At 35.6% G+C, this 28000-nt stretch overlaps 1 protein-coding gene across 1 annotated transcript; it reads right to left on the bottom strand.

Annotated features, from left to right (window-relative positions):
- LOC148950093 (transmembrane protein 50A) lies at window positions 1-27995 on the bottom strand. The gene is made up of 4 exons (XM_089091444.1): window positions 27852-27995; window positions 9670-9782; window positions 4256-4416; window positions 1-767 (listed from the first exon to the last, which is right to left on the bottom strand). Exons 1-4 carry the CDS (start codon window positions 27942-27944, stop codon window positions 661-663), a joined length of 474 nt encoding a protein of 157 aa, XP_088947570.1. The 5' UTR covers window positions 27945-27995; the 3' UTR covers window positions 1-660.
- Window positions 27996-28000: the final 5 nt, after the last annotated feature.

The following is a 28000-nucleotide window of genomic DNA, read 5'->3' as shown; positions in this document are numbered from 1 at the left end:
CATAGTACTAGAATGTTTTTATTTATCGAAGGTTTTCATGTTTATTTTCTGTAAGATGAGTTAGGATAAAATCAATACACAAACATAGAGAAACAGAGAGACTACTTCTAAAAGACATTTCTTCTTTTTTGTGGCTTTAGCTTCTCACCATTCTTACTGGCTTATGGTTTTAAATTTCACATACAAAAAGTAATCTGGTTTTAAGAAGGTGAGGTATATTTGTCTCTCCAGAAATTTCATTTCCTTAAGGAAAAATGTGAAATAATGTGAAGGGAATAAGAAATATCGAAAATGCGTCACTCATGTATACCAACTAAAGAAAATCAGTTTTTTTTTACCACAGAATTGTATGAAAGTAATCTCTTTTGTCCTCTTTAATATAGAACTTTGATGCTTGAAGATAACACTCAGATCCACAAAAAACGATTTCCAAAAATCTAAAGACAATGTGAAAAGATTCACGTTATTGAAAAATTTCACGCTTGTTCTAAACTTTAGCACTAATTTTTTTGTCGTGAGTTTATAAAACTCAAGTGAAATTCATAACATCAAATTATATTAGAGAAAGGTGCCACCAATGCAAATAAAGTCGTTCTGACGTCTGGATATTACACATATTTCAGTGAGCAATACACATAATTGAACTGACTTTATGCAAGTCTATCCCCAGAGATCCTCACTTCTTCCAAACTTGTAAGTTAGCGATCCAAGGAAGATTAGCAAGTTCTGTAAAAACAAAGCGACGCCTGGATACTGATTATCGACGCCTGAAAAACATTTTAACGTCAACACCAATCACAATAAATTACACTAAATCATGCAATAATCAAAACAAATCAATACAGATTTATCAAAGCGAAGTAAAAAGTGAGACTGAAGAAGTTTTTCTAGGGGGGGGGGGGGGGGGATCACTGTATAATTTATACACAGAGTGGGAGTGGGTCTTGAAAGGTATTTTTGCCAGAAAAGTTACGAAATTGAATCAAATTTAGATTGTTTTGCACTGAAAATATTATTGTTTTTAGTCTTGCAATTCATGGTAGCTATCAAGCGTTTACAAATATCCCAGCTGTGCTGAATAGGTAAATGTTGCCAATATTAGTAAAAAAAAAACAAACTAGGTTTAAGCAATCATTTTCAGCTAGTGAAGTGCCATTTTTCGCAGCTAGTATATATTCGTGCTTTAATCTAGAGCTACGTTAAAGTGCCCGTAGGCTATAGCTATTTTTTTTTAGTAGATCACGCCAAATGGAAAACGTAAATTTTCACTTTTTTATACCATAAAAAAAAACTCTTTGCCTAGGAAATAGCAAATTGGTATTGAACTAAAATTGTGCGTGGCCAATTAACTTAGAAGAATCAAATAGCTTATATGGAATCAGACAATTTTAGCGACATACTGCCACACTATGGTGCACTTTCTACCATAGCATTTAAAAACGGCCAATAAGACATAAGTAGTCTTACAAACTGTAACTTGCAAGATTGTATTGATTACAAACACAAATATTAAATGGCCTATGGCTTTATCAAAAGTAGGAGGGGGGGGGGAGAAAGGTATCAGCACCATCCTATTCTGACCAAGTATATAAGCATACTGGGAATTGAAGTTCTACACATAATTTTGCATACAAAGCTATGTAATAATTGTATTTGCTTTGGAGGACATGTAAAAATTTTCATTGATTTTTATTTTCTTTTAACAGTTATTGCCTGACAAACAGGATGCTGACAGGTCTCAATTCAGCAGAAATTTATTTGATATTTCCTTTTAACAGCTATCGCCTGACAAGCAGGATGCAACATGGTAGGCCTCAAAAGCCCCAGTAAAGCAAAAGTCACCACCCAGGAAACAGATAGGCACCAGTGAGGGCCGAAACGCATGAGCTTCCACTGAAGTGTGATTTAAATAGGTAAAAGACCCAGCTTGTTGTCATGTATATAACTTTTTTTTTTTAAATCAAAAACTCCATAATTTTGTAACAACTTCACAAAAAAATCTCAGAAAATTACGCTTTTCAAGTACGAAAAGACCTAAGATGGATCCAGGAGGGAGGGGACAAAATAAGTTTTTATTATAACCAACATGGTACTTTAAGCCTTTTATTAATGTGATGCATTTCAGAAGCAAAGATAAAAAAAAAAAAAAAAATCACAAAAAAAAAAAAAACAAAAACAAAAAAACAAATAGGAGATTAAAAAGCAACAAAAGCGACAAAGAATTATCATTTATTAGAAGGGGAGTTCCCATCTCTTGATATGTGAAAAAATAATTCAACCTTTACTTAAAACACTAGACTTCAAAAATACACCAGAGATTCGAATCATATACAAAATCAAGTACCTCACATGTGTTTCATGCTTGTATCGTTCAAGTTAACATCAAATCATGTATACAATAATACGGGTTCCAGGGAATCGAGTGAGTGACAGCTCCGTTTAAGTTTAATACTCCTTTCAATTAGAAACACCTTGTTTTTGATATCCAAGACCAAGATGTAAAAAGATCGTAGAGTATCTTGACAGAACATTTTTTCTTGAATTTTTAACAGCTGTAAACAGGCAAAAATAGGAAGTGTCTTAACTAAAACAAAATCAAAGAAGCAGAAAATAGTATCAAATTTATCGAATCTAATTACTGAAATTACAATATTTAACGTGACATCTGTTTCTTCTTTATCATAAGAACATTTTGTATGCGGAACGACAGCACCAGCTCCAAGACATGGTGCAGTGACAAGAGGGGATCCGTCATTTAGGGGTAGAGGACCCTGTTAGGCAAAAACATTAGTGAATAAATCGGATATCGGTGATAAATAGGTAAATTAAAAAAAACATATATAGGGAAATTTTGAAGTATTTCAGCAAGACCTGGTGAGCCCTAGTCCCTCAATTAGACGTTAGTATTACTTTCCATAGAAACTACATTTGTTCTTTTATTGTCATCTTGTTTTTTTTTAGAATTTAATGATCAGAAACTGTCAAAATTATGATCTTTTCCCCAATATTTTTGTTTATATAACTCCCGTGTTTTAATCCCCCTCCCCCCCCCCAACAGAAATGAATTCCTCGTACATGTTTAGAATATTCAGTCCAAGCTTCTGACTCAGGTGTGAAATATACTCGTACTGGCGCAAAGCGAGGTTCTGATACTAACTGATTTTTGCTTTGGCAGCCGGGTTTCACGTCCCCTGATAAACAAAATGTATTCATATGGGCCAATATTAGGTTCGCTTGTGTTTGGGATCCCAGTTGAAAAACTAACTTTCCCAGCCAAAAAAATTTCGTATAAAACAAATAAAGGCTTCCTGCTTATTACCGCAGCTGAAACCTTAGAAATCTTAGAGAACTTAGAAACAGGAGACCTTAGTGTCTCCAGAGGGACGTTATTCGTCCCTCAAATGCACTATCCATGGCGTCATGAAGTCTTCCACATGTCGTCTGACAAATCCGTCATGACGCCAAAACAAATCCACATAAGGTCTTCCCCGCGGAGTTGCATTCACACATTTACCTTTATGATGATCCCTCTGGCATGTCCGACAGAGTGCACTCTTTGGTCTTCCTCTTTGTTGCGTTTCCACTGGCTGCAAATGAGGGAACGAGTTTCCATCCATGCTACATGTTCCAGGTACTATGCACGCTTAATTCCTGTTTAGACAAAGACCTCATGCAAATTTGCTTAAGATCAGACATATTAAGCAGAATCCATAAAAAGATGTCACTTGGTCGTTTTCAATTGATAAATCTATCGTATTCTGTCAGAACTTCGCTTAAATCGCCGTAAGCCAGCGCTGGTCAGTTGAAAAGACCCTTTAAGGTTTTTTCTGCAATACATTTCTTAGCTAACAATTCACAGGAACGTAATAATTGGGCAGGAAATCCAAAAAATATGTTTGTGGATCCAAGAGGATCTCAGGGGTCAAGGCGAAAAAAAAAAAAAACCAACAACAAATACAAAGGTGAAGTCAGAATAGCCAAAAAGCTTTTACTTCCAATTCCCTGGAGAAAGTTTTATCTCCAATTTGTCCAAAAGTTATCTTGCTTTGCTGCATTATCTCGTGTTTGAATTTTGCGCTTCAAATTCTCCACAATGATTCGATTTCTTAAAGAAATTCTCTAGCAATGTTAGTTAACAGTTCTGATTTGGACAGGAACCGTAACTGTTGGAAAAATATAGCTAGTATTTTTTTTTGTTAGGACGTTGTAGAAAAGCTTTGAAGAACACTAATGCACAAAATGTCACTAAGTTTACCTGGAATAACAAAGGCTTCAAAGAGGATCCAGCAGGACGCAATTAAAGCACCAAAGCCCAACAAGAAACCGACAAAAAACCAGATCCTTGCACCACTTTGTCCCAAGCAGCCATTTGAATAGGAATCACCTCTGATTTGACTGTTACTGACCGAATTGATCCTAAAAAGATTAAAAAATAAATATTATTTATAACTCATTATAACTCATAACTCATTTATAACTCATAACTATTTATAACACCTATTATAATGAAAAAATCAGAACAAGATTTCATACAATGGTTAAACTGGTAGCATTAATTTCGAAATTGAAAAGTGATAACTTAAGAAGTCAACTAGTGTTGGTTAAGTTTACTCACAAGAAAATCCATTAATTTTTATTTTAAAAATTAATCTCATTCCTACTTGGCCTGAAGCTTGCCAATGAAAGATTTTGCAGAAGAATAGCTGTCAAGCAAGTTAAATTAATTCTATTCAAGTCTAATATAGAATACAAGCGTTGATTGAAAAACTGAGTAAGTAGGGTGTTTTAAAGAATCTTGGTGTGATGTCACAAAGTTCATGGTATCCACTTTGTCTGGCTGGAACAGACTGAATCAAATACTCAGCATTGGTTAGTTTCTGGAATAATTTCTATATTCCAATGACCGACACGAGTGCTAGTGAAGGATCCTCCATGCATTGTAATCTCATGTGTCTTGAAGCAAGATGCAAGACTTGGATTCACACCTGTTACCACATCTGATTGACCATTACATTGGAAAGCGATTAATACAACATAATCTGTCAAGACTCATGATTCAATTTCTAATACAAGAATCAAGCTTGGTGGTGTTTGCATCATTTGGACTTTTATATCATGCATAGGGTGTATAAAGCAAAACAGTAACCTCGAAGGAGCCTTAAGTTTACGCTCAAAATATAATTTTATTTATTTTGAGTAAAAATGCCATTTCTAGAGCTTTAAAGAGCTTTTTATGATGAACTTTCCCTGACGCGCAGTACTCTTTTCCAACTAGTCCATGATCGACCATGAAGTGGTGAAGATTGGACTTGCTCAGACGTCAAGCAGTCCATAAATAAGTTGTTTCTCTTAACGTTTCCGATCATAATCAGACGTTAAAGATAAATGCTGAGGTCAGTAAAATGACTAAAAACGAGGGAATAGATATTCTGATATTCCACATTTTTGTCTCTACATAATAAATGAATATATGAAAGGTGTAATCACACGCAGTTCTAAGGAGGAGAGATAAGAGGATTTTTTTCTGGGGAGGAGGGGATAAAAAAGTATTAAAGGCCATGATTTTTTTTTACCAAGGGAGGGTTCTTCTCAGTCTGAGTGAAGTTATACCAATAGTCATGTTAAGAAAGATTAATGAGGACTTGATAAATGAGTTGAAATCTTTGCAAGTTTGGAAGAGTACTACTGGTCAATGTTAGTATTTCACTTCTTAATTTATCTACATACAATATTTACAAATTATAAATCCTCAATAAAAGCATTGATCGGTAATTATTGTACAGTCACAGCCAAAGCCGTTCCCAGGGTTGGTGCTGCCCAGGGCAAAATTAATTACACCCCCCACATCCCGACTCAAACATAAGCAAAAAAAGTCGAATCAAAGTGAAAATAGATCCGAGTGGACAGTTCCCCAGCCTCAGAAAACCAAAGCCACGGTGCCAGAACAACTGCCTTAGTTGCCCCCTCCCCCCTAGGAACGGCTCTGGCTGGAGCAGCACTTTGATTCCGTTCTGACTTATTTTTTTTCCTATGCTGTCAATTTTAGTTTATTGTGAAAAGTGTCAAGAGTCTAACATCTGCTGATTTTATCTCAAGTGCACGCTACATGCCAGACTGATGAACATGATACAATATTTTGGAAAGCGGAGTATAAATCTTGCCTTAGTTAAAAAAGAATGTTTTTTTCTTATGGTTCATTCAGAGCCTAAATTCGAAACATGATTCTGGTTTTGCCTCTAAAGGTCGCTTCAAGCAGGCAAGCAAGCAAGCACCATTTTTAAACAGAAATTGTCCAAAATCAAAAAGTGCCACTTCACTTTTTTGGTTTATTGATGAATGATCTTTTTTGGTTTATTGATGAAGACGAATGTTTTTCCATGGGTCCAAAGGTATTGCCTTCTACTGCTACAAACCATTTTAGGTGGGTTTGCTATTTCATTTTCTGCATTTAGTACTGAGACAGACGAATGGTGACATGCGTGCCTCCTAAACTTGATAGTTCTCACATGGCTACAAGAATTGGAGCTTACCATTTGATAGTTCTGCGAAAAAATGAGACAAGTTCTGACTGGGTGTAAAAACGAGCTAAGTCGTGATTCAGTGCAAAAACAAGCTGGAAGCATAAAGTTGGCCCATGGCCCTTATGTCATCCCCTCCTCTCTTCGTCAACTTACCAGCAGAAAGGTGAGTATGTTGCAAATTGTTTGAAGCATAATCCCGCTAGTATTTTCAATCTGTGTTATCAGAGGTATGAAACGGGCTTGTGACTCTTCTCCACCTCTTCCCCTCCTACCACCAGCATTTCAGAAGAAATGTATGTATATTGCACCTGGTTGATCCAGAATCATGCAATGACTTTTAGCATGTATAGTTAGAGAACCAAAGTAGGCTGATGATCCTCCAACCCCCCCCCCCCATTCACTGTCAACTTTCTTGCAAAAAACTATGAAAGTTGCACCTTGTTTAATCTAGAATCATGCAAGAATTTTCAACCTGTATTACTCGAGGACTAAAGTGAGCCCATTGCCTATGTAGTCCCCCACCCCAACACCACTATTTTAGTATTATTTTAGTGAAAAGGCAGGCTTGTGGCACCTTGTTTGAACCAGAGTTATACAAACATCCAATTAGTATCATTGGAGACACAAAGAGGTCTGTAACCCACCCAACCCTCTCACCATCAATGTTGTGCAGGAACACCAGCATGTTGCACCTTGTTTGAAGCAGAATCATACAAGGACGTTATACCCATATTATAGAGGTATAAAGTGGACCCACGGCCCCTCTATCCACCAATTTTTTTTAAGCAATAATGTTGGAGTGTTGCACCATGCTTGAACCAGAATCATGCATGAATTAATTGGAATGGTTAGAGAGCTGAAGTGACCTTTGGCCTTCCAATGCTCTCACGCAACTCCCAGATTTAATGTTTTAACGCAAAACTAAACATGCTGCACATTTTCCAAGATTTCAACCTGAAATCTTTCATATGCATCATTTGAGGACGAAAAGTGGGCAGCAGAAAGTAGGGAGGTTTATTTTTAAGCAATCGGCATGTAATTTATGGGAAGAGTATATAGAGGCAGCAGGACATGAGAATGACGATTTTCACAAGCATATTCCCCTTCTCTGATCTTTACAAGGAAGAGTCCAGGTCGGATTGAAACTTATGGAATGAGAATTGTGGGTCAAAAGAACTAAGAGGATGGGATTTCGTTGGTGTATCACTTCAGAGCTCCACCTGCTTTACAGACTAAAGTACCCAGATTCACTTGAATGTCTGTAGATATGCACTACTAGCCAAGAAGACTTTAACGTAAGAAATTTTAAACTGTCAATCAGGCTTTTGCAGCCCATGCCCTAACATGCTTTGAAGCTTCATTCTCTTTGGATTTCCTGTTTATCACAGAGAGTGACTTCTAAGCAAAATTTCTAATACTAATCCTCAGGGGTCAGCAAGGGATTACATACATATTCTAATTGGTATACCCTTTATTTGCTTCTGCTGCATTTTAAGATATGAAGATTCGTCTTCATACAGGTGATACTGCAAAGATTATACACAATAATGCAAGGCAGTAAATGTAGTTCGGAAACCATTAGTAAAGTGTTTACGGGACTATTGACTTGTTGATAGATGTATAATCAAACTGTTTTTACAATCAAATATACCAGAAACAAATATTGTAATATACGTTATGCTCTGAGGAAAAGTACAGTAGCAAATAGTGTTGTCTCGGGGGAAAAAAACAAACAAAAAACAATAGCTTGTATAAAAGGTACATTTCAAAAACAATAACATTGACCGGGCGTCCGAAAATACAGAATAACATTGGTTTTAAGCAAAAGAAGCATGTTTTTAGACTATCTTTGAGGAGGGTGCCATTAATTTTTTAAAGAATAATTTTTCTAGGGAGATAACAACTTCAAAGTTTTGAGAAGTTGACAACTGCAGGGTTTAATTGATGGTAAATTAAAAACAAAAAATAACAAACAGAATGTTGCTCCTGCATTACTTTTGTCAGCAAAGACAAACAAAGGTTGTTGTAACACCTCAAGTTGTCCCAGCTATGTAAATTTAGTTTGTTTCGTTTTTGTATAAGACTCCAAGACTCCATAATATCGTTCTAAGTATATACTAGTGTAATAATAACCCCTTATTCAAATTTGTTTTAGAAAAGGTGTTGATTTCCATATTGTTTGCACGTAATGCTTAGTCTAGTGAAGTCCTAACTGGTTATCAAAATCTTTAACTAAAAGGAATTTTGCAAAAGGGTGAGTATAGCACTATAAAAAAATGCAACTTCTTTATATGAAATGTTTAACTTCACTAAAAAAAAAAAAAAAAAAAAAAAAAAAAAAAAAAAAAAAAAAAAAAAAAAAAAAAAAAAAAACAAAGGTGGACATTTCCATAGAAGCGTATTGTTGATTTCACATTATAAAAATGAAAACAACATTTGTGTACATGAGATTATTATTAATGAATAAATGAAAACTAAACAAACAGAAATCAAAGTGAATAATTAAGTCAAACTTGCAACATATCAGAATAGGGCTACCATAAAGGTGAGTGTCATACTACTACATAAACTGATTTTTGTTTATTTGGTACTCTGCAATTTAACATATTGTATAGTGGGTAATAAACAATCCTGATGTGGTACAAAGCTTAAATTGGTAGTACTCAAAATTTACAACCTGTCCAAAAAAAATACTTTAAAAAGAATCATGACAATACTAGCCTGAAAAAGCTATGCTAATCCTAACACGGGTAGCAGGTTCACATTAATCTAGAGAGGCTGGAACCTGATATTTTTAGCTGCAATATACTAAAAGAACATGTATGATATTTATAGAATCCATCAAAGCCTAACTTTTCATATTCGTAGAGAATGTCTCTTAATATGGGAATTAAACTGTTAAATGAAGTATTGTAATGTCAAAAGTATTATGACAATATGTCATGGTGATGAATCTTTATTAGATAATAGATATGTCAAAAAAAAAAAAAAAAAAAAAAAAAAAAAAAAAAGATTTTTATTTTATATATAGAAGAATTGCAATTACTTGCTAAAACCATTTCTAAACCAAATTATTTGAAATTAAAAATTCAGGACTCTTATCCCTCAAGATAGTAGATACAAACACAAAACCCCCCAAAAAACTTACATAAAGAAAGAGAGGGTGCCCATGACACCACACACATGAAATGCATGATTGAAAACATCTGGACTGGAGTAAACAGCAGCAACATCTAAGATTAGCCACCATCCAAGAAAGAACTAGGAAAAAAATGTTTATCAGTCAAGTTATAAATAATGAATTTAAATAACCATATTTATAGTACATCATAACTATAATAAGAAATGTATAATGAGAATAATTTTCATACAAACTGCATTTCATTATGTCTCATTGACAAATTAAAAAGCTAAGTGTTTTAAATGAAGGTTAAAAAACAAGTTATGTATATAACGAGAATAATTTCCATACAAGCTGTATTTCATCATTTCTCATTGACAAATTAAAAAGCAAAGTTTCTTAAGAAAAAAGTAAAAATTAAACTTAGAACAGCCTAAATAAATAAAAACTACCATAAACAAAGACATTAACCAAAACAGAAGCAATATATTGCTTTAGTAATAAAGATTGGCAACAATCTTTCGTTGGCTTTCCGACATTAGTGTTCTAAAAGATGCACTTTGGTTTTGTTTTTCCACCAGTTATTGTCAAAACTTTAAAATGGTCTATGACAAGAAAAATTGAAAAGAAAAAGAAGATACATTTCTAAAGAAAGTCTCCGAGAAAGCTATATCTGCTTAAAACTAACATTATTCTCCAATGCATGACAGCCAATCAATGGTGTTGCTTTTGAAATATACCAGTTATACAAGCTTATGCAGTATTATTTTGCCCCAAAAATAAAAACTAACCAAACTGATTTGTTTGATAATTTACAGCATAGACTACATTACTTTCTCTAAAAACAAAGCACCTATTATTTGCTTCCTATGTATTTGATGGTAAGAATAACCTGATCCAGTGTCTATGATCAAGTGATTGCAACATATACACTTTACTAATACATTATGTAAACTACTACTACTACTACTACTAACAACTCGCTGCAGCACCAAGCCGCCTTGAATCCTATGCACGCTCCTTCTCCATCCCAACCTATTCAAATCTTCCCTCTAAACACCCTCCCAAGAAGTCAAATTTCCCTTAAAATCTGTCCTTATGACATTCTGCCACCCCAGTGAGGGGCAACCTGCTTTTCCTTTGCGCTAGATGGATGATCTTTGGCAATCTGTCATTCTTCATCTGCAGAATGCGCCCTAGCAATCTCAACCTTTCTCTCATTATAGCCTTAAAAAGCAGGATTTAACCACCCTTTTTGTACAGCTTACTGTGTGAAATATGGTTGGTCACACAGGTACCCAAAACAATCCAGACAATTTCTCTGGAACACATCTAACAAATCTTTCTATGTCTTTTGAAGCACCCACACTTCAGAACCATATATTCTAATCTTGGTTTGCAGACTTATCTTCCTATTCTTTTAAACTTTTTTCCAGTTGAGGTAAAAACACCCTGGGCCTTGGCTATTCTACTTTTAAAATCTTCACCACCCACTGTCTTTACGAATATTAGTTACTACTTTACTAATATTAGTTTACTAATATAATAGGTAGCACTAGTAATACTACCTAGGTAAGCAGAGTTGTACAATGATTGATCTTCTTGTTACCCTGCATCACCTCTTTACCTGCACTTATACCCAGCCTTACCAATTTAGTCTTCTTAATATTAATTTTCCAGCCTATTCTTGCACCTTGAACTCTTAAAACCTGCAGAATTCGTTCATTTTGCTAACATTTTCATCTAGGATATTCAATTCATCAGCCAAGTCCAATTCTAAGAGAGTTTTACTTCCCCATATAATTCTGTGTTTTCCCATAGTCTTTGCTCTGCTCCCTAGTGCAAAGTCTATAAAAATAATCCATACAAACAGGGAAAGAATACAGCCTTGCTTAACTCGTGACTCAATATAAAATTAGCTAGCCTACAAGCCTCATTTCCTGCCTTAGCTGCAGAAATTTTATTCTTGTATGTACCACTAACCCTTTTACTGTACTTATCTGGTATATAATACAAACATAGCGTGTTCACAGAAGCTCTCCTATTGGCTGAATCAAACACTTGCTAGTAATCGTTAAAACTGCTGCCCAAAGGGGTTTAATGATTCAGGCACTTCACAATAATATAATATAAGAGTGAAAATTTGGTTAATGCATCCTCTCCCTTTCCTACAACCACACTGTTCTTCTTTTATAACTATAATCTACAGTATTTTTAAGTCTAAAAAGTGTCATTATATTAATCAATTTGTATCCTATAGAAACCTAGCCAATACCTCTATAATTACCACACTCACTCTTTTCACCTTTCTTATAGAGGGGTTTAATTAAAGTTTTCCTAAAGTTGCTAGGTACTTTCTCTTTTTCATAAATAATCTTCAGTAATTTATCTCTAGCTTCACAACTCCCACATTTGAAAAAAAAACCATTTGCCACACTATCAGCACCTATGGCTGTATTATTTTTAACACTTTTAGTACTGCCACTAATTCTTCCTCGCAAAATAGTCCTTTCTTTACTTCCAAAGTGTCACAAACTTTTTCGTTTTTTCTATATCTTTAACTGTTACTTAATCACAGTTTAGCACATTTTCAAAATGTTCAGTCTATCTCTCTTTGTCTCTGTGGTATTACTAATTGTGACCCAATTCCAATCTTTAACTATGAGAAGTTCCAATTGTCTGTTCCCTCTCAATTTTTTCACATGACAGTACAATACTTACTAGGGTAAAGGAACCAATGATTTGACAGTGCAATTTTGGAACCACTGTCAAAAATTTCTTTCAAAACAGGGTAACTCTGCTTAGTTGTGACTTGGAACAAGTCACAACTTGAAGCCTTCATTATATTTGAAGCCTTCATTATATTTTCACAATGCAAAATGTGGACACTATATCTGATACACTTAGGTAAGAAAAGAGTATTCAATTCAATCAGTTTCCTGTTTTTGACCCAAAATGAGCTCCCAACAACTTTTTAACTATGTAATGTTCAAACTGTCATTACTTGGTTATTTTTTTTTAGCAGAAAAAGTTGGGATCAGCACCAATTCATCAAGATACATCTGATCTTCTCTAAAATGTAGCCACATTGGTTTTTTCTTGAAATAATCGAATTAAAATGGCAGCTAATATTATATTGATGAAACTATGTTCCAGGTGTCGAAAATTCTTGTCTGATGTAGTGGAATACAAGGCTGACTAAAAATTTTCCTTCAGCCAAATTCAAATGTAGATATTAGCTTCTATCGTGAGATTCATTTTCTAGAACATATTGTAGTAACCTTGTCGAAATTTTCGATGGACAGCAACAGGCCCTGTCAAAATATAGGTGACTCCGTCAAAACTTCACTGAACATGTAAAACAAATGAGAAACAATTGGTGTCGAAAACAAAGGGTTCTCTGATGAAAACAATTGTTGAATTTACGGGTACTTTCTCAACAACAAGAGATTTTGATGATTATCATTTCTAATAATAATTCACATGAAAAAAAAAAAACAAAAAAAAAGGTTTTTATTAAATTGTAGTTTTACTGATTTGACGCTAGATGCTAGATTTTTCCATCATCTGAGGAAGTACCACTTGGCCTCATACCATGTTCATATTTTTCAAGCATTTGACTTGGTTTATCACAACATCCTAATTCATTTATCACTGAATAACTTTGAACTAGACCCTACCTTAGTAAGTGTTGCACATGTTTTCTTTCTATCAGATCCCGAGATTGAAAACACTAAAGTACTCTCTCTGATCTCCTCCCTACTTGGTGTAGAATTTTTTACGGAACCTTGTTAGGACTACTCTCATATTTAGTACTGATTTAATGAAATTGGTAAGAGATTCCCTCAAAGGTGTTAATGTGTAGATTATCTGCTGATCCTTGAAATATGCCATATAAATATCAAAAGTGGCTCCAAAATCCTAGACATGTTTAGGACAAGGCTAAGAATTTACATACGAAAGTAATTCCACGAAGTCAATCTTAAATAGGACATGCATATTTCAAGGATCCTGCAATTTTCAGACAAAGGATAGTCAAAACAATAATTTTTAAGATGGATTAAAATGGCAGATTAACTTTGAAATGGCCAAATACCCGAGACATTTTTTTTAAGTTTTTTGCTTCCACTATCTGAATAGTGTTGTAGCATTCTGTGATGCCATGCTTATGCTTGTGGTTGTGCACCAGCTTGCTATTATGTGCTTATGCTTATAGTGTTCTTTATTATAGGTGCCTGTGTTTTAAATAAAGATTTATCTACTAAACATTACAAGTGTTTTACACGTTTACATATTACTTGAAGAGAAACTAAGAAATAAAGTAAAAAGAATATGCATGTCGAAAGCACAAAAATCTGCCTGCAACCTCAAGCATTCCCCAAGTATTTTGACGCATGTCGAATTGGGTTCCAAGTAATGTCAAAAACAGGTAACTTTTTTATTCTGTCGAATTTGTATGTGAAAACAGTCCAATTCCAGAAAATCGGAGTTTTGTAACTTCACACTTAAAAAAGAGGTTTTTTACAAAAAACTGTCAAATCATCAGTGCCTTTACCCTATTATGCTATCTTGCCGTGTCTTCCAGATCTTCTACAATTTTATCCATGGGCTCGACTTTGCGCCTCTTTAATTCATATTTTAATGCTTTCTCCACTTTCCATACATTACACTTATTTTCATATGATCTATCCCTTTTTATCAATATTTTTGTAAAAGCCCCTCTTCCTTTCCACAAAACTTAAAAGCATTTTCATTAGTATTTCTAACTTTCCTCCCTAAGACACCACAAACTATTTTCCTAGAATTATTTCTTTCATCTTCTGCATTATCAAATTTTATATTCTTCAGTTTAGTATGTGACTATTCCAGGAGAGTTTCTCTCAAATTCTCATCCTGGACCCTATGAATGTCATAACTTCCTGAAACACAGTTACCCTTCTTAAATTTCAGCTTTAGATTAACCCAAGACACTAATAGATGATGATCTTTACTTTTAACACCAATAACATCCCTCATAATTACCCTCATATCTTATATTGTTCCTGCCAGTCTTTGGCTAACAATAATATAATTAATAAGCTTAGAAATCTTACCATAATGTGAATACCATGCTAACTTATGGGCCATCTTATGTCCAAATACTGTTATAACTAGATTGGTTAAACCATGCTTTGTGATTTTTAATCATAACTTGATGTTAGTGCTGAAGCTTGGTGGGGCTTGGAATTGGCAGACGCCACTGAAAATTCATTCGTTCTGCCGCCTTGGCCCAAGACACTTACCACATAAGTTTCAAGTAGATTTAGGTATTTTTGTGCAAAGGTTATAGAAGGGGAGTCATCATTCTATTTGACCCAAAATATTTGATCCATAAATTTCAAGTCATTTGGTGAAAAAACTGCAAACCTTTCTACTGGAAAGTTGTTGGCAAGGAATGACTGGAAGGACCACAGTTCAACTGTGAACCTCCCATTACATATACTAAAAGTTCTTGTATGATTCTGTTTTTAACAGACTGCAAAATGCCAACCATTCAACTACAAAGTCAACCGTGGGACAGAAGAAAGGTGTTAAATGAGTTACAGGCCCACTTTGGCCCTCAAATCAACCACAAGATTAAAACGCAACATGCCTGCCTTTTTGCCACAAAAGTAGCAGTGAGAGGGCAAGGGAGCCTAGAGTATTGAAGAATTTTTGTCATTCAAATTTCATTTCATTTAACTCAAGTAATTACGCCCATGACTTAATTAAAAGTTAAATAAAGCAGTGTAGGTTATAGTACCATAAAAAATAATAACCATTGAAAGAACTTATCCACAAATCCTGAATGGGTTAGGCTACCTTCAAAAAATAAATTAATATTTAAGAAAAAGCATAGTTTGTACTGCTTTAGAAATTGAAAATAATATTAGACTACCTCTAATTCGACATTTTGACTGTCATTCTTCAAAAAATTATAATATTTCTTTCAATACCATCTAATTCAATTCCCCCCCCCCCCTAATAATCAAAAATATAGCCCAAATTATATGCATCCCAACCAAACCATGCATTTTCTGTTCCTTGATTTTGGCAACATCAATTCAATTTATTGGTATTAAGTTTAAAAAATATTATTTTTTTGTTTTCTTCTTCCATACCAGGGCACTTCGTATCAAAGTAGTTGTCGTAGAAACTTCGAAAAGGGCGCGTTCGATTGGAAATTGGAGTGGCTTGTGCCCCTCTTAATAGTTGAAAACGATTGGAAGGCAACTAACACCCCTTCCATGCCCACCATTTTCCAAAACATATCCAATCAAAATTTTGAGATAGTAATTTTGTTCAGCGTAGATAATTTCCAGATAGAAATCATACTTTTGAGCAAGTACTTCCCCCAGAGCTCTCGGAGCAAGGGTTGTAAGTTATGCCCTGAGGGCAAATAAGAACGATGTGGACACAATGTATTATTTATTATTTTTTTCCTTTAGAGCAGGGCACTTCGTATCGAAGAAGTTGTTGTAGAAACTTTGAAAAGGGCTCATTCAATTGAAAATAAAAGTGGCTTGTGCCATTTTTAATAGTCAAAAGTGATTGGAAGTCCGCTAACACCCCTTTCATGCCCACGATTTCCCCAAACACATCCAATCAAAATTTTTAAATAACCTTTTTTTTCAGCGTAGTGGATTTTCAGATAGAAAATATGTTTTGAGGAGGAAACTTCCCCACAACCCTCCAGGCAAGGGTTTTAAGTTATGCCCTGGGGGCATATAAGAACAATGTTGGCGCAATGTATTATTTATTATTTTTTCCTTTAGACCAGGGCACTTCATATCGAAGAAGTTGTCGTAGAAACTTCGAAAAGGGCTCATCCAATTGGAAATTGGAGTGGCTTATGCCCTTTTTAATAGTCAAAAATGATTGGAAGGCAACTAACACCCCTTCCACGCCCACCATTTCCCGAAACACATCCCAACAAAATTTTTAGATAGCCATTTTCTTCAGCGTAGTTGATTTCCAGATAGAAATTATGTTTTTGAGGAGGACACTCCCCCACAGCCCTCAGGGCAAGGGTTGTAAGTTATGCCCAGGGGGGTATATATGGTTTTTATAGAACGCGTTGTTGTAGAAACTTCAAAAAAGGCTCATTCAATTGGAAATTCAAAGGGCTAGTGCCCTTTATAATAGTTGAAAGTGATTGGAGGGCAACTAACACCCCTCTTACACCCACCTTTTCCCCTAACACATCAAATCAAAATTTTAAGATAGCCATTTTGTTCAACGTAGTTGAAAGCTCTGGAAATTAGGTCTTTGAAGATGACAACCCCCCCCCACAGCCCCCCGAGCAAGGGGTGTAAGTTATGCCCTGGGGACCTATACGGTTTTTATAGAACGCGTTGCCGTAGAACTTCAAAAAGGGCTCATTCGATTGGAATTGGAAATGGCTAGTGCCCTTTTTAATAGTCGAAAGTGATTGGATGGCAACTAACATCCTTTCCACGCAAACCATTTCCCCAACCTTATCCAATCTAAATTTTGAGATGGCATTTTTGTTCTACGCAGTTTAAAATTCTGAGGGTTATATCTTTAAGCAGGACACTCCCCCTAGAGTCTTCAGGCCAAGGTTTATGCGTTATGCCCTGGAGGGATATAAGGTTTTTACTGTAATCTTTGTCCTACAAACTTGAAAAAGGGCTTATTCGATTGGAAATTCAAAGGGCTAGTGCCCTTATTAATAGTCAAAAGTGATTTGAGGGCAACTAACCCCCCTCTCATGTCCACCTTTTCCCCAAACACATCCAATCAAAATTTTTAGACAGCCATTTTATACAACGTAGTTGAAAGTTTTGGAAAGTTTTCAAGGAGAACAACCCCTCCCCCCCCACCGCCCGCAGGGCAAGGGTTGTAAGTTAGGCCCTGGGGGCATATAAGGTTTTTTATAAAATGCAATGTTGTAAAAACTTGAAAAAGGGTTCATTCAACTGGAAATTGAAAGGGCTAGTGCCCTTTTTAATAGTCCAAAATGATTGAAGACCCCCCTCTTACGCCCACCTTTTCCCCAAACACATACAATAAAAATTTTGAGATATCCATTTTGTTCAACATAGTGGAAAGTTCTGGAAATGAGGTATTTTAGAATCATAACCCCCTCATAGCCCTCAGTGCAAGGGTTGTACGTTATGCCCTGGGGGCATATAAGGTTTATATAGAAAGTTGTTGTAGAAATTTCAAAAAGGGCTCATTTGATTGGAAATTGAAATTGCCCTTTTTAATAGTCAAAAGTGAATGGAGAGTAACGCCCACCATTTACCCAAAAACATTCAATCAAAGTTTAGAGATAGCTATTTTGTTCAACATAGTTGAAAGTTCTGGAAATTATGTATTAAAGGTTGACAAACCCCCCATAGCCCCCAGGGCAAAGGTTGTAAGTTATGCCCTGGGGGCATATAAGGTTTTTATAGATAGAGTTTTCGTAAAACTTCAAAATGGCCTCCTTTAAATTGAAATTGAGAGGGCTAGTGCCCTTTTTAATACTCGATAGTGATTGGAGGGTAACTAACCTACCTCTTACGCCCACCATTCCTCCGAACACATCCAGTCAAAATTTTCACATAGCCATTTTGTTCAACATAGTAGAAAGTTCTGTAAATTAGGTCTTTGAGGATGACAACACCCCCCCCCCCCAGCCCTCAGGGCAAGGGATGTAAGTTATGCCCTGGGAACATATAAGGTTTTTATTGAAACCATTGTTGTAGAAACTTCAAAAGGACTCATTGGATTGGAAATTGAAAGGGCTAGTGCCTTTTTTATTAATTGAAAGTGACTGGAGAGCAACTAACGCCCCTCTCACGCCCACCATTTCCCCAAACACATCCAATCAAAATTTTGAGAAAGCCATTTTTTTCAACATAGTTGAAAATTCTGGAAATTATATGTTAGAGGATGACAACCACCCTTACAGCCCTTAGGGTAAGGGTTGTAATTTATACCCTGGGAGCATATAAGGTGTTTATAGAAAGCATTGTCGTAGAAGCTCAAAAAGGGCTCATTCGATTGGAAATTGAAAGACTGAGTGCCCTTTTTAATAGTCGAAATTGGGAGGCTTGACATTTCATAGGCAGCGCGCTAGTGGGTGCCTAAGTAAAGAATGATGTGGGCAAAATTTGTTGTTCTTTTGTTTTTTCTCCATACCCAGGCACTTTGTATCGAAGGAGTCATCGCAGAAACTTCAAAAAGGGCTCATTCAATTGGAAATTGGAGTGGCTAGTGCCCTTTTTAATAGTCGAAAGTGATTGGAGGGAAACTACCCCCCCCAAGCCCAGCATTCCCCCAAATACGTACAATCAAAATTTTGAGATAACCATTTTGTTAAGCGTAGTTGATTTACAGATAGAAAATTTTTTTTTGAGGAGGACACTCCCCCACAACCCACGGGTTTTAAGTTATACCCTGAGGGCATATAAGGTTTTTATAGAAGGCGTTGTCGTAGAAAAAATTTTGAGATGGGCATTTTGTTCAGCGTAGTTGATTTCCAGATAGAAAATATATTTTTGAGGAGGAAACTCCCCCACATCCCTCAGGGCAAGGGTTATAAGTTATGCCCTGGGGGTATACAAGGATTTTAACAAAGGCATTGTTGTAGAAACTTCAATAAAAGCTCATTCGACTGGAAATTCAAAGGGCTAGTGCCCTTTTTAATAGTTGAAAGTGATTGGAGCGCAACTACTCGAAAGAAGCCTCATTTCACCCGCACAGTTTGGATTTCATAGGCAGCGCTAGCGCGCTGCCTAAGTAAAGAACGATGTGGGCACAATGTGTTGTTTTTTTTCTCCATACCCGAGCTCTTCGTATCGAAGTAGTTGTCGAAGAAACTTTGAAAAGGGCTCATTCGATCGAAAAGTGGAGTGGCTACTGACCTTTTTAAGAGTGAAAAATTCTTGGAGTGAAAATAGCCCCCCCCCACGCCCATCATTCCCCCAAATACATCTAACCAAAATTTTGAGATAGCCATTTTGTTCAGTGTAGTTGTTTTCCAGAAAGAAAATGTATTTTTTGGGAGGACACTCTTCCACAACCCACGGGGCAAGGGTTTTAAGTTATGCCCTGAGGGCATATAAGGTTTTTATAGAAGGCGCTGTCATAGAAACTTCAAAAAAGACTCATTCGATTGGAAATTCAAAGGGCTAGTGCCCTTTTTAATAGTCAAAAGTGATTGGAGGGCAACTAGCCCCCCCCCCCCGCCCATCAGTCCCCCAAATACATCCAATCAAAATTTTGAGATAGCTATTTTGTTCAGCGTAGTTGATTTCCAGTTAGAAAATGTTTTTGTGGAGGACACTCCCCCACAACCCTCAGGGCAAGGGTTTTAAGTTATGCCTTGGGGGCATATAAGGTTTTTATAGAGGACGTTGTCGTAGAAGCTTCAAAAAAGGCTCATTCGATTGGAAATTCAAAGGACTAGTGCACTTTTTAATAGTCGTAAGTGATTGGAGGGCAACAAGCCCCCCACGCCCATCATTCCCCCAAACACATCCAATCAAAATTTTGAGATAGCCATTTTGTTCAGCGTAGTTGATTTCCAGATAGAAAATTTATTTTTGATGAGGACATGGGGGTATATAGGGTTGGGGTATATAGAGGGTTGTGTGGGAGTGTCCTCCTCAAAAACATATTTTCTATCTGGAAATCAACTACGCTGAACGAAATGGCTATTTAAAATTTTTTATTGGATGTGTTTGGGGGGACTAATGGGCGTGGGGGGGGGGGCTAGTTGCCCTCCAAAAACTTTCGACTATTAAGAAGGGTACCAGACCTTTGATTTTCCAATCAAATGAGCCTGTTTTAAAGTTTCTATGACAACCCCTTCTATAAAAACCCTATATGCCCCCAGGGTATAACTTAAAACCCTTGCCCCGAGGGTTGTGGGGAGTGTCCTCCTCGAAAACATATTTTCAATCTGGAAATCAAGTTTTCTATCTGGCACTGTCGTAGAAACTTCGAAAAAGGCTCAATCGGTTGAAAATTCAAAGGGCTGGTGCCCTTTTTAATAGTCAAAAGTGATTGGAGGGCAACTAGCCTCCACCCCACGCCAATCATTCCCCCAAACACATCTAATCAAAATTTTTAGATAGCCATTTTGTTCAGTGTAGTTGATTTACAGACAGAAAACGTATTTTAAGGAGGACACTCACCCACAACCGTCAGGGCAAGGATTATAAGTTATGCCCTGGGGGCATATAAGGTTTTTATTGAAATATTTGTCGTAGAAACTTGAAAAAGGGCTCATTAGATTTGAAATTCAAAGGACTAGTACCATTTTGAATAGTCAAAAGTGATTTGAGGGCAACTAACCCCCCTCTCACGCCCTCCTTTTCCCCAAACAAATCCAATCACAATTTTTAGATAGCCGTTTTATTTCATAGTGTTGATAGCGTTTTAAATTAGACATTAAGTGTGTACAACCCCTCCCCCCAAAGTTCCTAAGATAAGGGTTGTAATTAAATCCCTGGGGGCCTGTAAGGTTTTTACTGAAGAAGCGTTGTTGTAGATAAACAAAAGGGGCGCATTCACTGAAAACCTGAAAGGGCTAGTTCTTTTTTTAAGAGTTGAAAGTGATTGGATAGCGACTAATGCATCTCTCACGCCCACAATTTTTCCAAACACACCCACTCAAAATTTTGAAATATCTATATTTTTCAACGTAGTTGAAAGATTTTGAAATCAGATCTCTGAGGTAAATAATCCCCTTCGGGTCCTCATTTCAACGGTTGGAAGTTATGCCCTGGTGGCATATAAGGTTTGTATAAAAAGTTGTTGTATATGTTTTATAGAATAGATTTTAGTCTTGCTCAAATCCAATTTTTATATGTTTAAAAACTAAATGTTGACTTAAGATTAAATTAAAATGCACTGTGATAATGCTTATTCCCAATAAGGCATCTCAGCAGTGTCCCAAGAACGACTGAGGGTTTTATGATCAAGCGTTTTGGTCTGCGTCTATTCTTAAGTTTTCTCCAACTTCATATAGCGTAAGCTTATACAACCTATTAAGGACAGTGAAGCGACAGTCTTGCGAATTCTATCATATTTTCCACAACAAGTCGACTAGAAGACTTACGAAATTAAATTACACAGTACTATTTTTGTCCAAATTTTTAAAAGGGCGTATGCTGTTAAAAATTGCTGAAAATTTTTCTATGGCATACAAATAGCAGGCCAAACTATAAAGTCTTAAACGGCAATTCTCACTGTCTACATGCTGTAATGTTTTTTTTTTACCACTTTGCTTATTTGGTTTTTTTCATTTTGTGGTATTTTCTACGCTCGTAGTTGGTTACCTGCTTCAGTGGAGTCAAGAAAAAAGCTACTTTCTCTTTGTGTTTGGAAACTTTTGGTTTAATTTTTTTTTCTTAGATGAATCAGGCCTTTCCAGAATGTTGAGTAATGAAAATCTTTACTGAAAATATCGGAACTTTGAGAATTTAGATAACAAAAAAGTCACTTTAGATTGCACATTCTTTAAATTAATTAAACAGATTCTTTTGAAAAACAATTTTTCAAAGAAAAGTAAAGAGCCATATTAAACCAAAGACTAGCATAAATAAATTCCTATAATAATCCAAACCCAAAATGAACAGAAATTACTACAAAAAAAAAGAAACCCAAAATGAACAGAAGTTAAAACAAACAATCATAGAAAACATGGGGTTTTGGGGAAAACAAAAAAGGGGCTTTAGAGTTACATGTTGAACTCCCATTCTAACAAATCCCCATTTAACTCAAGCCTCCTTTAACCCAACCATCATTTAAATCAAATCCTGAACCTAAGTCAAGGCCTAAAAACAAGTTTGAACTAAGGCTGATTAAAAGCTCAAAATCTATTTCTTGCTTCATTTGCGGTTTCTAACTTGTATTACTCACCAGTGAAGCCCCTGAACCCTTGAAATTGAATGAAACTTTCCGGATTGGGCCTATCGCCAAAAGCATGGCCTGATAAAGTGTTTATTTTGGTTTTACGGCAAACTTTGAACTTTCCATTAGTTTGAAGCCCCCCACCCACAACTTATCCTGAAAGGTCTAACTTATTAATGGAAGCTGTCCTTGAGATATTGCTGTGTAACCCTTTTGAGAATGTGCATAATCATAGTCAATTTGATTCAGCTCAATATCCATCAAAATATTCCTTGAGAGCTTCACCTTAATACCATTAGCTTGCATAGTAGCAGTAGTAGAATTAGTAGCAGTATGCACACAACACCTTTTATTTTCTTCAACACACCAAACTGTCCCTGGGATATTGCTGATGCACCCTTTTGACAACCTGTAAACAGATGGCGTGATGGGATTCAGTTCACCTTCCACCCTCAATATTCCCTGACAATTCCACCTTCATACCATTCATTACCGTTAGGTACAGCTGTAATGGTAGTCCCAGTAATAGTATTAGTAGTAGTACTAATAGTAATAGCACTAGTGCTAGTAGCAGCAGTAGTATTAATATGTTGCCTTTTGGTCAGCTGAAGATTCCTCTCGTAAAGTTCTAGAAGCTTCAACTTAATACAATTAGCTGTTGCTATCCCATTGCCAATATATCCTTTTGATAACCTATATGTTCATGTAGTTCCTTAATTTTCGTCTTAATATTTTTAGCTTACAAGTGGTTGCAATAGAAGTAGCAGTCAAACTAGTAGTAGTAGTAGTTGTTGTAGTAGCAGTAGTAGTAAATGTAATTAAAATAGTAATAGCAATAGCATGCACAGGGCCGGATTTAAAGCTTTGATGCTTAAGAACCAAGTGTTTTTGCTGCTCCGTTTTTTGCAAGATTTTCAGGGTTGTTCCCGAAAATTCGGGGCTAATGGAAGCAATTAACAAAACACAACTGATGAACAAAAAGGGCTAATGGAAACAATTAACAGAACATAACTGATGAGCAAAAAGTGATAGAAGAGAGGGGTAATACAAAACTCTCAGCAACCATTCTTGGGAGACACCTGACTGTTTATAAGTGACCATGGAATTCATGTGTTGTTTTAAAGTCACTTTTCTGTGAATAGGCAGGGCGACAGCAGAGTGTATCTGGTGACAATAAATCACATCAGTCCAATTTTTGTCAGGAAAAAATTACTCAGTGATAATTTATTGCTCCCCCTGGCATTATGTGCCCCTAGGTCTGGGCCTAGGGACCCAGTGGGAAATCCAGACCTGAGCATGCACTTATTTCCTTTTGGTGAATTGACTTTCCCTTTAAGCACTCTCTGAAAGTTCCAACTTAATACACAAATCCCTTTTTGAGATACTACATTTTGAAAATTTGCATGCACATAGTGTCTTTTGATTTAGTTCAAGTTCCCCCTCAAATACCCCATTCTGTCAAATTTTCCACTTGATATGCATAGCCTTAATAGTGCTAGTTTAATAGTGTAGAGGTCGTAGTAGAAGCAGCAGTAGTAATAATAGTGTTGAATTAGTAGTAGTAGCAATAGTAGTAGCAGCAGTATTAATAACAGTAGTAGCAGGTAGATGCCTAAGAAGTTTCATCTTGATATGCTAAGCTGTTCCAAAAAAATTGCTGATACACCTGTATCAGCAATCTGTATGTTATTGCAAGTTACCAATTGTTAAAATTTGAAGGAGGCTCATTCAATTGGAAGTTCAAGTTTGAAGAATCAAGGGCAATCAGAGGACAATCTGCCTTTCCCTCTTAACTGACATTTCCCCCTCAAATACATCCAATTAAAATAAAAATTTTGTTCAAAACAGTCTAAAGATAAAAAAACCATGCCTTTGGGGTTAACAACCCCACCAGCAGCATCTGGGACAAGGGCTGTAAGTTAAGCTAGTTCCTCATTGCTAACACATGAGGTTTTTGCAGAAAAAATTTGTGTATGAACTTTGGGGGGGGGGGGGAGGGCTCATTTGATTGGAAATCAAAATTTCCAGTGCACTTTTTCAGAGTCATGATTGGAGGGTTTCCACCCCCACCCTAAATTTTCCAAAAATACATCCAATCTAAATTTTGAGACAGTCATTTTATTTACAAAGGTTACAAACAGTTCAAAGGTTAAAAAACTTTAAGGTTAAACTGCCTTAGTTAAAAAACTATGGTTCACAACCCTCAGCCTCTGGTGCAAGGGTTGTAAGTTATACAAGTTGCCTATTGTTAACATATAAATTTTTTTTATCAAGAAAAGATGGCACGTTTGATCCTATAAACAAAAAAAAGGATGCAGCATTAAGGTCAAACCTTAGGGAAACGTCAAGAAGAATGCCAAACATAATCAAAAAGCATTTATTCCTTTAATGGATGTGAGAAGGAAATACCAGGAACATTTAAAATGGCTGATGGTATAAGCTATCACATTGTTTGGAATATATTCAGGAGCATCTTCAATTAAATCAAGAGGTACTATGTGCATCCAGTTTTAAAAGACATTGTATCTGGAATGTGCTGAGAACAGCTAAGGGTATAAACCTAAGGGTATGAAGTTAAAACTTTCAGGGCAAGTTGAAGGAATGTTGAAAAAAAAGGCTTGAGTGCAACCAGTCCCCCTCCCATGTCTTTTTTAGCTGCAATCTCTTCAAAGACATCTGATCAAAATTTGTTATCTAGATTCACAAAGGTCAAACATTTTCAACACATATATTTATTACTTAACGTCCAGAAAGGTCTGATTCATCTGAAAAAAAGAGTAATAAATCAGCTTTAATGGTTTGTGACATCGGATATTCTTTTTCTTTTGCAAAAATAAAACAAAGCTTTTTCATGAATGCTTTTGACAGGTGTTTATATCATGAATTTAAGAAACAAACCATTTCAACAAGGTTGAACATGTAAAAATTGTAACTTGTGTTTTACCCAATGATATTGCCTAATATTTTTAGAGAACTAAAAATCTGAGTTCAGTGGTTCAGTTGTATGATGATTCAGTTACAAGAGGGTTCAGTTGCATGGTGGTTCAGTTGTATGGTGGTTCAATTGCATGGTGATTCAGTTGCATGGTGGTTCAATTGTATGGTGGTTCAGTTACACAAGGGTTCAGTTGCCTGGTGTTTCAGTTACACAAGGGTTTATTTGCACAGGGGTTTGGTTATACTGGGGTTCATTTGCATAGTGGTTCAGTTACACACACACCAATTGGAGGGCAACTAATTCCACTCCAACACCCACCCTCCTATTTGCCCACTATGTTTAAAAACTTGTGCCCAGATTTTTAAAAGAAAGTTTATCTTGTTAAAAATTGCTGAAAAATTTTTCTCCAGCATACAAATAGCAGGCCAAACTATAAATTCTTAAAAAAACAAAACAAAAAGATTCAAAGTATTAATTTCTTTTTCCCTGAAAAGACTTTGTCAATATAAAACAAACAGAAATTAATTAAAAAAGTTTTTCTACAAAATAAATTTTTCAAAGAAAAGTAAAGAACTCCTTTAAACAAAAAACAAGCATAAATAAAATCAAATAATCTACAGAGCATGAAACTACCACAAAACAGCATCAATAAGTAAATGAAACCCAAACCAAACAAAAATTACAATAAATAACAGTCAAACTCAAAACAAGCAGAAATTAACATAAGTTGGGCTCAAAACCCCTATGCATTCCCAAGGCCAGAACATAATTTGCACTTTACTGAAAAAATACAAATAAATGTGCATTGTAAGTGTAATATACATATACTGATATTTAGCAATCAAAATGTTAATATTATTTGATTTATTGAAGTTATAAAAGTAAAAACATTTATATTTTTTTCAGCAAAGTGCAAATTATGTTTACTTCTTTGTGTGATTACAAAAATGAAACAGCTTTGGGGCCCCTTTTAGGGCTCAAGATCCAACTAGCCCCAGAAATGATTATTGAATTACAAAAGAGCATAAAAAAGGCACCAAATGGCATTTTAACTTTCATCTCAGCTAAATTAGAGTGCCACCTAGAAATTTTGGTAAATTTGCTGGTGGCACTATAATTTAGCTAGGATGAAAGTGAAAACATCGTTTAATGCCTTTTTTATGCTCTTTCATAATTCAATAATTGCTTCTGTTGCAAATTACATCTTCAACCCTTAAAGGGGTCCCACAGGTATTTAATTTTTATAACCACAGAAAGAAGTTGCCAACAGTAGTTAAGTTATTTAAAAGTTCATAAAAACACACCAATAGTTTATAAATAAATTATCCATGGATAATACATACCAAAAATAATTCTCTATAACAATTCAAATATAATTTGTTAGGTAACTCAGATATAAACCGTTTTCCTAACATTTCAAGTTTTTCAAACATTTCAAGCCATCAACAAAAATAGCGCTGAATTTTGCAATTTGAAACTTTGCCATCAACAATTCATGATATATTCTAATTCAGGGTATTTATTTGCACAGTAGGGGGGTGGGGGTGGGTAAATATGGGTCAATATATACCAAATCATATTATTGAGTTAGGACTAAAGTTAATACACCATTCAATTCCTTTTTTTATGTTGATTATGAATATAATAAGCATTTCTATTAGAAATAAATTTCATCCCCCCCCCTATATAGGCTATACCTAACCTAACCCTGAATTGGCATATGTAGGGGGGGGGGGGGCTGAAATTAATTTCCAATAAGAAATGCTTATTATATTTGTAATCAGCATAAAAAAGGCATCGAATGGTGTATTCATTTTAGTTCTAACTCAATAATATGATTTTGTATATATTGACCTAAATTTGCAGTGGACCATATAATTTAGCTAGGATGAAAGTGAAAACATCATTTGATGCTTTTTTATGCTCTTTCATAATTCATATATAAAATACCTTTGGAGCCCCTTTAAGGGATCAAATGCAATTTGCACCAGAAGTGATTATTGAATTATGTAAGAGCATGAAAAGGCATCAAATGATGTAGGCTATTCCCTTTTATCCTAGCTAAATTATAGTGACACCTACAAATTTACCTCCTGGGCTTATACCAATATATAATTTGGGCTAGCCTGTGTATTTGCACATTAGAAGGGTTGGAGGTAAAGTATGGTGGAGCTGTAGGCTAGTCAGAATGTGTTTGCTACAATTATTCTGCATATAGGCCTATAACCTAAGACTATCTAGCCCAATTAAAATATATTTGGAAAGAGCTTTGGACGAAGAATCTAATTGTATAAATCATTTTTCACAGACATGTCTGATTTCGAGTCTAACTTATAGGGTAGCCTAAACAGTTTTATAGCCACGTATATCTTAAATATATTACGCATATTCCAGCAAGAACAGAGGCTAAGGAATTCCTTTTTTCACTCCAATCCATGTTTTCGAAGCCAGAAAACCATCCAAAACAGAATGGCATACTACAGATTGCTTATAAATTAAGCTATTTCGTATGTTTTTTCTGTCTCAATAAAT

Source organism: Artemia sp. Qi Xiang Cuo, chromosome 7 (genome assembly GCF_049724085.1).
Source record: "Artemia sp. Qi Xiang Cuo chromosome 7, ASM4972408v1, whole genome shotgun sequence".
In the NCBI taxonomy this organism is placed as follows: Eukaryota; Metazoa; Arthropoda; class Branchiopoda; order Anostraca; family Artemiidae; genus Artemia; species Artemia sp. Qi Xiang Cuo.
Note: the sequence above shows the minus strand (reverse complement) of the source record. Positions and strands in the feature narration are given on the sequence as shown.

Coding starts and splice junctions, on each gene's coding strand:
- LOC148950093 (XM_089091444.1), bottom strand. CDS start 27,944: ATGCCATTCTGTTTTGGATGGTTTTCTGGCTTCGAAAACATGGATTGG. Junction 4,417..9,669: donor GGCACCCTCTCTTTCTTTAT/GTAAGTTTTTTG, acceptor TAATCTTTTTAG/GATCAATTCGGTCAGTAACA. Junction 768..4,255: donor TGAAGCCTTTGTTATTCCAG/GTAAACTTAGTG, acceptor AATGTTTTTCAG/GCGTCGATAATCAGTATCCA.